At 37.9% G+C, this 13096-nt stretch overlaps 1 protein-coding gene across 1 annotated transcript in view; it reads left to right on the top strand.

Annotated features, from left to right (window-relative positions):
* Nucleotides 1-234: 234 nt before the first annotated feature.
* Nucleotides 235-13096, top strand: part of DLC1 (DLC1 Rho GTPase activating protein) — a 218709-nt gene continuing 205847 nt past the window's right edge. The window contains exons 1-2 of the mRNA XM_074154818.1: nucleotides 235-303; nucleotides 5392-6559. Coding sequence (XP_074010919.1) covers nucleotides 5504-6559 — 1056 coding nt within the window. The 5' untranslated portion in view covers nucleotides 235-303; nucleotides 5392-5503. The remainder of the gene's footprint in view (nucleotides 304-5391; nucleotides 6560-13096) is intronic.

Below are 13096 nucleotides of genomic sequence, written 5' to 3'. Positions count from 1 at the left end.
TTATATGAAAGATTTCAACTGCTTTATGATTTCATTATGAAGGCGTACTTGTCTTAAAAGTACTATGCCTTTTCTGATTTTTAAAATAAAGTTGTAAATATTTTCAAAATAGTTATTAGTAGAAACAGTTTTTAATAGTTGATCCTACATTATTATCTTTTATATATAAAATAAATTAGGGAAATTCACTAGATTAATACCCTACAACAAATAATCCTTATATTTCTATTCTAGGACATCAGGGTTTAGCATGGTCTATGCCTACGCACTCCAAAGGCTGTTTATATAGGAACTGCAGACAAGGTGAGCTTCTGCTTCAGTAAGATTCAAAAGGTGGTATATGTCCAGGAAATAACAGAAGGAAGGATTTTAAATTCTAAAACAGAAGATATTTTTAAAATAACTAGCTGAGCAAAGACTGAGAGGCGTATGTTTTATCTCAAATTATTTGTAAACAACATTCTGTCTCAGAGCTTGGTATGGAGTTACTGAAAGAGTTGAATGTAAGCCAGACCAGGAAGATGTGAGATGAGTTTATAGGAAACAGACCCTGTTCACTCAGACTTCCTTAAACAAAGTTTGCTGACTGGGGTCACAGACCTACGAAGATAAAATAATGATAACAAAATAAATATTTCTGCTTGATCTCCGTTGCTTACGTATGCCTGCTATGTAAAAAATGTAATGAAACGGTCTTTCATCTCTGTGTAAGTTCGTAAACTAATGCTTTGCATTATTTTTTCGCAGAAAAGATTTGCATCGCATGTAAAACTTTAGCAAAAACTGAATTCCACTGGCAGGACAGTAGGGACTATACTGCCTGGGATGCCCTCTCTGAAGCTGTCCTGTCACGTACACTTAGTCAACTCTCCCATGTTCTTTGTGCCTTTCTCCCTTCCAAAGCTTTCTTTTTATTATGATGTGGAGGAGGTTGTGCATGGTGCTATGAATTGTCAGTATGACAGTGGGGATGTCAGACTTGTGTCATTGTCCATGCCATCAAGGTGTCCTCCTGAATGGCAGCATCTTCTTTGTACCTGCTCTTGCCATAGCCCTGCCATCCTAATTGCAATATAGAGTGCACTACCCCATCTCATGGGGTGGTTGTTGCTGCTGATTGGCTCCACATTTCTTTCCTTACTCCTTTCTTCCACCCTGTAAAAATCAAGGCAGGTTCTGCTGCCATGTCCTGGAAGGCTGAGGAGGAGGTGGAGGACCAGAGTGCCCTGGTTGTGCACCCCTGCCTCCCCACTCTTGTAATGGGGACGTTTTTGTGTCCCATCTTGTGGCCCAGAAAGGTCTCTGGCAGGTCTGAGTAGCACAGAGACAGACATTCGAGTAAATTAACTTCTTCCACTTCCCATTCTCACTCTAGCTCCAACTCCTAGATCTTTCTGCTGCAGCTTGTACAGCTTTTGCGGAGTGTCAGTCATAGGTATCGGGGCTGTTTTGTTTAAAGATACTTCTTGTAGCCCATCACATTTCTTGAAGAGGCAAGCGAGAGAAGGTAAAATGTGTCTTGAGAAATGCACAGCACAGCCAAGCCTGAATGGAATTTCATGAGATAAAGAAAGGACACCTCTCTCTCTGAATTTCGAAAGCCTGCTGGAAACAGATTAATTTGAGCTTCTCAGAAAAAAGAAAAAAAAATCACAGGAATCTTCCTTGAAGGAAAATGCTAGACAATGTGATTATAGGAGAGGCTACAGGTTCATCTTATGCATCGCTTCACTCTGCGCTTTATCTGCTGCATAACTATCAGTTCCGTGAGACTTGATATACAACTTCCAAAAATAAACAAGCATAAAAGCATGCCCTATTTTTCATTTCCATTATATTTTGCAGTGAAAGGAGACAGGCAGTAAATTATTACAAAATCAGTCTGAAGTGACATCTTGTTTTATAAACACCGTGAAGCATCACAGTGGGTGCTTGAAGGGGGTTCTGCTGCAGCATGATCGCCCCACTGCTCATTTCCATTTCCTTTGGTCAAGAATTGCTTACTGCATCAATAATGGCAGTACTCCTTAAGTCACACCCAGGGTCAAGATTTTTTTGTCCATCGTTCATATTTTGTTTCAAACTTAATTCTTCAGAAACTTAATAGTGCTTAGCAGTACCAAACAGCACTATTGAAAAGTAAAAGCAAAATATGAGTCTGAATTATGGGAGCAGCTGAGTGGACTGTATCATACTGACAGATACTTTGACTGGAAAAAAATGTCTTTTCACTCTGCAAAACATTTCAACAGACTGCTAAGAGTTCATCTGCCTATCTTAAAAATCTGGAAAAATCAAATATAAAGGCTTCTAGTTGTGGGATGGTAATGATGGAAAGGGAAAAAGAGGGGTGCTTCTTCCCTTGTAGAGCACAAAAGGTCTTGAGGAGGGCATTTCTCACAGGACAAAAGATGTTGCATGTAAAGAAAAGAGTGAGCAACTATAGCAGAAAAGGAGAGATCCAGGCAGGAGCCCTTTCTTCTGCAAAGTGGCAGTGCATTTTGTCCTTTGGCAGAGAAAGGAGCACGGTTATGGATCTCATTCAGAGGTCTGGAATGGTGAATCCTCCAAAGCACAGCTTATGTGCCTGCATTTGAGTGCAAAGGAAATACGTTATTCTGAATACAGAGGTAGAAGAGAGGAAAATGTTCCCTGTTGGCCCATAACAGTCAAGCAATTATAGGAGGAAAAGAATTTCTAAGCTGAATTGTGGCAGATAAAGCAGACTTTGAGGAGTGGAGGGGGAACAGGAGAAAAGTAAGCATCCCTCAAACCAGGGGCTCCTCCATGTGCCATGGGAATTGTGGGAATTTCAGAGACTGATAGCTGAAGCTGCCCGGAGAGGGGGCATATCTAAGGTAAATTTTTCATACTCGCTGCTAACGTAAGCTCATATTTTAAAGAACAATGAAAGTACCCTTCTCGTATATTTATTTCTCTTGCATTTCAAGCAAAGTATTTGATATTCTCCTGTTTAATCATTTTTTCTGCAGTCTATGAGGCAGCAAAAACTAGTGATAGCACAAGTAAAACAGAAGGGTTCCTAAAGTAAAATTTATTTGTTTTTCATCCCCCATGAAATATAACTCTCCACATCCAAAAAATGTAAAACAGTAAGGGATCTGTTCTCCCCTTTCTGCACACGTGTAACTCCATTTAGCAGCAGCAAGATTAACACACACCCATTAACTCTTTGCGTGCCTGCCTTCTGTATATTAAGAACAGCCTAAACCTCAGGTAGATGGATGCATGTATGTCATTAGGAAGATGCATTGTTTAGCTTTTTACACATAATATTACTGCTGTCTTTTCTTGATTTTTGTCAGAAATCCCCCTATATGTCCATAACAACGTTTAATTTTCTTAGTTAAAGTAAAGTAGATGGAGCTACTTTTCTAGCAGGGAAGAAAGAGGTAAGCTACAAATGAGTTGCACCCAGGTGCAACTCCAAGCAGTGCTAATTCTCTAAGCAGCAGAAATCATAGGGCCCCTTCTAGTAAAGCTGCCCCTTTTCAGAGGTCAAAACAAAGTGTTGCAAAGCTAATTTAATTGCTTCTGAAGAGCTTGAGGGTCCATCAGGAAAAGGTGTAGTAAAAGTTAAAAGTATTATTGATGTGCACCCTGTGGTAATTTTGGACCACAGACACTTAGAAATGGTAGGAGAATAAAAATATGAAGTGAAGTCAGAATAAGAATGCAAATTTGTACAATATTTTGATTTTACATCTTGATATTTAGGCTTTCTCTCACATTCAACCAGAAAAGAAAAAAGAATTGTAAAGTTGTATTAACTTGTTACAACCAAATTTTGCTTCTGAAAGCAGATAATTTTCTTTGGCCTGGCTTTGTGTGTTATTTTCCGCTTTCCTCAGCCTCCCACACGCTAATGACTTGTGCATGGAATTCTCTTACCCTATGAATATATTTTCTTTTTAAGCACAGTCTCCACAGAGGTGGAAAATGTGAATGCAAAATGAAGCCTGCCATCCTCAAAGAAGGTTAAAGATCTAGGAGCGTATACAACTCTATCCTGAAAGTCAGTTTGTCAAGACATAATTTACTGAGGTTCACTTGCACAGGCGTAATTCTGCATTTCTTTCAAGACGAATACTTTTATACCTTCAGGCATGTGATTTGTCAAGGCATCTTTGTGGCCTGGTGGGCAATCAGAATTTGCCTTAGTGGACTGAAATGACCCAGAACAAACTCAGTACTTAATCTTCTTTATTGCTGAAATCAATAAGCAGATCCATGCTAAGTGCTGACAGTTCTTACGCAGGGAGCGAAAAGTAGAAGCACCTGCTCCTTGAACCTCTAATGTTTTACGGGCCAGAAGTTTTGCCATGTTATGTGACAAAGAACTTGTTAATTTTGTTTCATAATGTATAAATTAATATGAGGTATTTTCTTTGTGCTAATTCCTACATGCAATGGCATGAGATCAACCTATCTCAAATGCCATCGTCCAGAAGGCCTGATAGAGCAGCCAGTGACAAATACCCACCTAGATAATGGAGTGGGGACAGTGGGCTCTGGCAGAGTCCCATGCTCCAGGGGAGCGGCATAGTTAGGGCTGACCACACAAGCCAGCCTTCTGGAGAGCCCCAGCCTAAATAAGGGTTTCCTCCCTTCCTTACAGTAGTTAAATCCCAAATATAAAATCACCAAGGGTGGGCTTGTTTTATGATGTATTTAAGGTAAAGAATCTGCCAAAAACTTCAGTTAGTTTTCCTAGGGTTGTATGTTTTATTACCACACAATGGCTTATTTCCCTTGAAGTTTCATGTAACACTTGTAAGTACAACTTGTCCTGAAGAGGGTGAAACAATAACAATAAAAATGAGAGCCACTGAATGGGCCAAAGCTACCCTAAGACAAGCAGTTTATAACTTTGGTAAATTTGGAATAACCCTCAAGTTCTTCTCTATCTCTTTGGAAAACAGGCAGAATTCTGCACTCCACGGGTATCTCTGGGTGAGGAAGAAATACAAAATAACTTTGTGTGCAAAGCAATCATAAGACATAATGCCATTTATACCCATGGAAATTAATACCTTATGACAGACATAGTGAAGAGAGACTTATTGTCAAAATTTGGCTCCAGAGCTACTTGCCTGTCCATGCGCCTGTTTATACCATTTTTGTTTACTTGATATTGGAGACTAATGAGAAAAAAAGTTATAATGAATTATGGGTGCTGTCAAGTTTTGTATGAAAAGCATTAAAACTTTAAACAAAACAGTCTTCTAAATTCCTGTCCTTCTCATCCTGCAGTCTTATCTTACTTTTACACTTTTGTTTAAACTGTTCCTTCCCTTTCTTTTTTTTCTTTTTTTATTTGGAGATGATTCAGTAACCCGATTTTTTTTTATTTTTTTTTATTTCTTGCAGATGTTAAAAAGATGAAACCCTCTGTCCCTATGGAGCAGTGTACAGCAGCCATGACATCTCCTCTGGTCCTGCGCAGAAGGTACCTCGCAGCCGGCTGCTGAACTGTTATGACATGTCTCTAGCAATCAGGAAGAAAAGCTGGGAAGAGCATGTGACCCAGTGGATGGGATTGGCTTTGGAGTCTGTGGAGTATAATACAGCATGTCGTCACGGACTTGTAGCTGATAACTTGCAGACAAGTATGGAAAAAGATGAAGTTTTGAGCTCAGACCGGAAAGAAAAATGCGCTTCGTTTCCAGAGTGCTGTTATAGCGGAGAGCTGATTGGCTTCCCTGCGAAGCAGCTGGGAAATGTTTCAAAGGAGGTGGATGAGAACGACAACCACGAGGATGAGGAGCATTTTCTGGAGGCCAGCACAGAAACTCTAGTCCACGTGTCTGATGACGATGATGACTATTCAGCACTCAACCTGGATAGCGTTAATTACCACATCACTGCTGTAGGAAGGGAACCAAACGATGAAGAGAAGAGTTTGAATGGAGCAGGCTCCTTAACACAGGTGGTACCAATAACAGAGAGTAACAAGGCAACCGAAGCATCTGGAATAATTGGAGATATAAGTAAGGAAGCTGGCTGTGACACAGTTCCTAAAGAGGAGATGAAAGAAGACGATGTTTGTGGCAGTATTGGGCAAGGCCTGGAGCTTTGTAATTACGAAGGCTTAAATGAAGGATTAGATGTAGAGAAAGAAAATCTTTCTAATTCTCCAAATGTGAAAGAAATTGCTATGCCTGGGAAGCAGCTGCTTCATACTGCTGTAATTGCACAACAGCGCCGGAAATCTGATGCTTTTAAAGACGGGCTTGGAAAGTCTGAGTGTAATGTGGTAGAGAGTGGGATTTCTTCTGAATCATGCACCAGCGGTGATAGACAGCTATGTTCAGCAGTGGAATCCAGCGACTGCCTTATGCAATCTTCTCCTTGCTCTCTCATCCCAGCAGTGGAAAATGGTCTGGATGGAAGTGGTTTCGCAGAACCTCAAGTGGCCCCTGAAAACAAATGCCTTTCAAATGTCAGTTCAGCAGAAGACATTCAGTGTTTACATGTAAGGGATCATTCGACCACACAAGAACATTCAGACAGTCAAGTGAAACTGCGCAAAAGAAAGGTAGGATGCTCATAAACTGCAGAGATTTTTTTCTAATGTTTTGCCCCAATTTCTCATAGAAGTGATTCCATGACTAATTGGTTGGAGATAAAATGCATTTTTCAGCCTTGTTTCAAGGACTTGTCAGATTTTTCTTCAAAGAGTTTTGAAAATAATGTGTCTATATAACAACTGAGTTCAATTAGCTCTTTTTAAGGTCTGAAAATGGCTGAGCTGTGAATTTGGGAGTTGCCTTATATTAACTTTATTTTGTATATATATAATTTTATATATGTTGTTCAAGTCTAAATTAATAAGTATCTTCTGTGGGTTTGGTTTTATTTTTGATTTTCTGCTGCTATCAGGTATCATTAGCCCTCTTAGGGAACAGACAGTGTCTAGAGGTTTTGAAGCCTTATTGAAAAAAGAGAATAGGGAAAAAGCGCAACAAAACTTTCAAAACAAAAAAAAAGGAGTGGAAATATTTTTCAGTAGTACTTTGGTTTTCAGCTCAGCCCCATGAGCATATGTTCCTGCAGAAAGAAGTATTGCTGAGTTTGAAACAATGCTTTGTAATTTTAAAGCAAACAGAGAGTTGCACTGTCTACACAAAGTAAGGAAGAGTACCATTACAAAACTTTAATGGACAAATTCCCTGGCAATGAAATTCCCATTAGCTTTCATGGGAGGAGATGTGCTGGCTGTGGCACTACAGAATTTATCTCAAAGTCTGGCTTTCCTGGCTATGCTGCTTATTCTTGCTAATAACCAATTTGTAATTGTTTACTCCTCTTTTTTCATTTGACATCTTTGTCAAAGATCTTCTTTGGTCTGTTGTTGTTTTTCTTTTAAATCTGGTTTCTATTGTGTGGGTTTTTCTTTTCTATCAGCTGTAGTGCCTCAGTAGTTGTTTTACTAAAGCACAAATTCACATATCTAGGGTACTGTATGCCAACACAGCATCCTGAGCTGCTGGCCATTGCTTCCTTGTGCAAAACCTTTGTTAGTATTGACACTCCATTGATACGGTTGGAAGCTGTACGTAACTCTTGCAAAAGGTTTCAGAAGCCCTCCAAGCCAGTCTGCCTTTAGTAGTTCATGCAATCACAGTTAACATGGTAACTGTTCGACTGATCTTGCAGCGTGTGTGGCTCTGAGTTACAATTAAGAAACAGAAACCTGACTAGGAGTACCAGAAATGTTAAACTTGCCCATCTGTAGAAAACAATTCAAGTTTAAAACAAACAAACAAAAAAATTAACCAAATTAACATCATATTTGAGAACTAATTGACTATTATAACCATATGCTCAGCTGCTCTACTTTAGCATCTCATTTTCGTTTTTACTAATCGTAGTTATTAATATTTATACATGCATTTCCTACTGTTAGCAAGATTAATTTTTATACTGTAATTTCAGTCCTATAAGTATTATTTGAAAATACAGATAAAACCTCTTTTTATTACATATATATATATATATATATACAGTCACTGTGCTGTGACTGCCCACGTTAACTGTCAGTGTACCATGCTACATTTTTAACAGCTTTGAGGTCACATACTCATCTTTTAAATGTGCACTCACAAGAATTATATTTGAGAATATACTTGTGATTTGTGTTTGTGCCATTAAACATTTAAAAAAACAGAACATAGAAATTCCAGTGAGACTAATGGTGAGGAAAAACTAAGAAAGGGCGTGAGCCGAGAAAGGAGCGAAACAAGGAGTTGCTTCAAGGATGGTTGAGAGTTACGTGGTTGCAGCAACTGTGGAGCTGTGTGCACTGTAAAAGGGGATGGAGTCTGTGGATCTGAAGGAGTGACCTCATACCACTTTGGTTAAAGAAGTCTTTACCAATAACCGTAAAATGTTTGGCAAAGGGGAAAAGATACGATCTGCTTTTGCTTCTGGTATTATTTATCTCTAAGTTCTCGGGATACTTCTACAGACAGTGTTCCTGTGTGCAGGATTTTATCGCTTATCTCTAATCATGCACTATTTCACAAAAGCCTGTCTGTGTTGGTAATAATCTGTAATGAAAAATGTGCCTATGTTTACAAACATTCCCTGAAAAGCCACTTTTGTAATTTTAACAAAACATTAGAAAAACAACAGACTTGAAACTGAATCCATCCATAAAAGTCAAGTATTTGCTTTGCAGTGACAGGAAGACTTAAGGGATTGGGAATGGTATATAAAACCTTTTCTCTCAAGGTCAGCAGTTCAAACAGTGCAGTTAAGGCCTAAAACACACCACTGTCTGATTAATGCTCAGTGTCAATTATAGTTGCACGTAAATGCATGCTCATAGAGGTCAGAGTACGGGAAAAGGCACAGGGAGATGAATTGCTGAAGGTATTTGGGGACCCAAACCTTGAGATGACACCTTGGGGCATCATAGAAAGGTGCTGAACCTCAGCTACTGCCATGACAGTTAAGTTCTTAGGACCTTTAAGGAGACATCATTCTGCTCTTGCTGGTACTAAATTCTTCTGAAAACCTGTTCCTCGTTAACATATTTTAAACTGCTTTTAATTGTGGCAACAGAGCATGACCTCCCCTCTTATCTTTAGATCTGCTGTCTTCAGACTAAAGTTGAGGTGAGAAAGTATGGATCTGTTGCTCTGCAGATGAATGCAGGTTTGAGGGCTTAAGGGCTTAAAGTTTAGCATCTTTGACCAGTACTAGCTCCATTTCAGTAAATTACTTTGGTCATGATGGATGTGCTGACACTGAAGATACTTTTTGCAAACAGGTCCAGCTGTTACAGCATTCTTTGTTCCCTCAAGTCACCAGGGTTCAGATGGTTGATACACAGCACCTTCTTTTCCTTTGGTTTCCCAGAAAGAATTCCTAAGGTTCGGAAATAGGAAGTGGGTGAATTTAATTGTGAGAAGTTAATGATGTTGGGTCTAATTGAAAGATCCCACAATAATCAAGCTTTCCTGTTTTTTGTGTTGGTTGATAATCAATTCAGTTTGCCCACAACGTAACGTTGATGGTTATTAATGGTTCAGAGTAGCAGAAGCATAAAAGGATTAACTATATGTGGCTACACAAACTAAACCCTCCTATATGCTTTCCTGGGTTAAATAAATTTTAGATTTTAAAATAGTCACTTCATTTGAGAACTGTACTTTCTGAATTTCCAAAGATTGAAATTATCTTTGGAACTAATGAGCAAACTGTCATGCTTGGGGCATCCAAACAGCTTGTGTGTATGTTCATGTGTATAATGCAACATAGCTTTTAGAGAAAAATATCATACAAAACCAGAAGATTAACAATTATTAAGAGAACGCCGACAAAAGGATAGTATTTAATTATTATACACTGATTTTAAAATGGGGGGGAAATGGCCACTACCTTGTAAAAGATTTTGTAAATTTTTGCATTCTCCAAGCTGCTCATCTCGTCAAGCTTAGGGATAGCCAGAAAAATCCCTGCTGGGGGATATTAAGCAGGTGCCCAAATGCACCAGAACTCTAATAGACTAATTTAAATTATTTTTTCAACACAAAAAAATCTACTTCGTTCAACATCAGTGTAAAAAGGTGGGTTGAGGCATAGAGTTTCACAGTAAGTTCTCACCACTCACTTCCCAAACACAATCACAGTTGTGGTGTTGCAACTCTGAATAGTTTGAGTAAAAATCCATGAAATTTAAAACATAAAAATGAAACACCAATGAAATCCACTTGCAAAAAGAAATTTTTACTTCTTCCCTATATTTCATTGTTCTCACCCCCCTCAATCTTAGATTTTTTTGCCTAGAGATTGTTCTATATAAATGGGGAGAAAACAGCTAGAGAACTAGCTGTGGCTGTTTGTTTCTCTCTCCTGTAGGATAATATTATATTACCTATAATTTTTAATAAAATTCAAAGTGAGTCATGACTGTGGGGAAAAAAATAAACAAAAAAAACCACCATATATATCAGCAAATAGTATTTGGCTCAATTCATAGAGGATTGTAGTATCCCTGCATTAAAGAAAAAGAGGAGGTGGAGTATTGAAAGAATTCTGTGTGCAAAAAGATAGAATTACCATTAATAGGCTTTTTAATAAGGCTCACTTAATATTTAAAAACAAAATTCAATCCACAGACTAGCTTAGCAACATAGTACCAGAAGATTGGGGTCGGGGGGGGGGGGGGAATCTGTGAAAAGATAAACAGATTTTTCAATGATTATACACAAATATATAAGTATATTCTGATTTGATCCAGAGTCAATGCAGGAAGCCTTCCTCACATATTTGGGTTGCTTTGATAGAATGTAGTTTAATATCCAAATATCAGAAGAAAAAGAATTGAATTAGCATGCACAAATGAACAGTTACATGTCAAAATTGTTACTTACCTGTTCAACTGTTTTCTCGTACATTTGCATGCCTTTACACTTGCAGTGAAACACAGTTTACTGAAAATCTGGCGTTCATTGCAATAATAAAATACTTTTCTAATACCTCCTATGTTTTATATTCCAAATCGTAATGATTTAAGAAAACAAAAATTTGCTGTTCTGAGAGCAGCTTTTTTTCTAAGGCATCTCACAGCAATGTTTTTTTACAATGCTTAATATTGTTATTTTCATTAACCTGTAGAAGAAACAGGTTCTAGAACTGCCCAGTCACTGAAGAAAAGCTATTGTCGTGGTAATTTTTGGAGAGATCCATAGAAGGAGCTTTGGAGTAAACCTTCCAAAAATAAACTCCCTTGGACTTAGAAATGAAGTTCAAAATAGTTCAGACAAACTTTGGATGAGCATTTGAAGTTCTGGTTGCTTATCTAAAGTATTAATTCTGAAACTTTTGGGGTTCTTTTCTAATGTGAAACTTCTGGTGTGCCACAGGGATTTTAGATAAAAAGTATTAATAAATTCTATAAGGTTAGAGATGATAAAGTACTGGCAAATTTACTGCACTCAGTGCAATGAAATAAGAAATCTATACATAATGATTGGTTTTGGGAAATGTAACTGATGCATTGTGCCCAGTGATTTGAAGTTTGTTATGTCAGCTGTATTCCTGTCAAGAAAAGGTATAGCCTAGAATACTGCTTCGGGAAGGGCTAGTTGGGGTATCAAACTAATTGGAGTATACGTGATGAATTTGCATCAGTTTCTCTTCACAGGTAATCTCAGACTGCATTTCAGTCTCATTAAAACACTTTGCTTATCTGTCAGTGATAATGGAATTACATAAACAAATGTTTCAGTTTATTCCTCATCTCTCTTCTATGAGGCTTTTAGTTTTAATATTTTCTACTTGCATTTCATCGTGATGGGCCTGCTTAGAAGCTTTCCAGTTTCAAACAGCTGATGTTATCTCAAAGTCACTCCTGCAAGGCTAAAGAGTATGTCAGGCCTATTTCTAATGTTTATTATTATTGCTACTATTTTAATGCAGATTTCTAGATTAAATGCTGTGTGGTTTGCAAAGGATACTTAAGGACACAGCTAATGTAAGCATGACAGTAGCAGCTATTGCCAATGAGATGCAAATTAATTTCAGAAAAGGATTATCAGAAGGATGGCAGTAAATGTAGGAAGAATCCCTGGTAGAAGGTTACCTGGGGTGACACAGGACTTTGTAGCAGCACCTTTCCCCTCCACCATGAAAGCTGCGAATTTTTAAAGTGTGGTTTTGCATTTTCTGTACTAATACATATTGTTGCATTGTTTCATCAATTATAATTATACTAATGTGAGAAAACAAAAAAAATTCTTGGTTGAATTTGTACCTTTCCATCCATGTTTGCCACTTGAGTATTATGCTTGCCTGTGAGATCTGAAGGCTGACTCTCTTCCGTTATATCTGTAATAAATTCTGTTTTACAAGGCAAAAACTATGCTTTTTATGGTGAGTTAGAAAGTTAAGCTCTTCCAGGAGCTTCTGCTTGTATCACCCTGTAAATTGACTCCACAGGAAGCCTGTTGAGCCTCGCCTGTTGGCTTAGTCCTCCTAGTGAGGTACCTGGGAGAGGTAGTAGGAAAGCTTCCAAAAAAATCATAAGAGCTACCTATTTTACTGAGATGGTTTCCTTACAGTTTATTCCCTGTCACCTCTACTATTCACAGTGCATAATACTTTTTAGCTGGGCACTCACTTGTCAGTATTAGATTCATATATAAAAAGTAATGTGAGCTTGTTGTGAACAACAGTATCCAACATTTTAGATCTTATTTTATTGCTGTTAAAATACCAGGGAGCAAGTTTCCAGACCTTTCACAAGTATGTCTTTCTGATGTCTTAATCTCCCTTTACCTCAATTCCGTCTTTGTTGAATGGGGATAAGTTTATGATTAATTCTTTTTTCCTACCGATTTTTAATTTAGCTTTCAAGACTCTTGAAGTGTACTTTTCTTTTTTTTCTTTTTTTTTTTTTTTTTTTTAACAGAAGCTGGTTTAGTAAGGATCCAGTCTAAACTATTACTACATAAGTAGTAATATATAGGTTTGTCAGTGGTGCAATCTAGTTTATCATGTATGAAATCTGGAATTGCTTTTGTTCCATTTCTGCATCTCTTGTCATTTTCAGACTTTCTAAAGC

This window comes from Numenius arquata, chromosome 10 (assembly GCF_964106895.1).
Source record: "Numenius arquata chromosome 10, bNumArq3.hap1.1, whole genome shotgun sequence".
NCBI classification, from domain to species: Eukaryota; Metazoa; Chordata; class Aves; order Charadriiformes; family Scolopacidae; genus Numenius; species Numenius arquata.
Note: the sequence above shows the minus strand (reverse complement) of the source record. Positions and strands in the feature narration are given on the sequence as shown.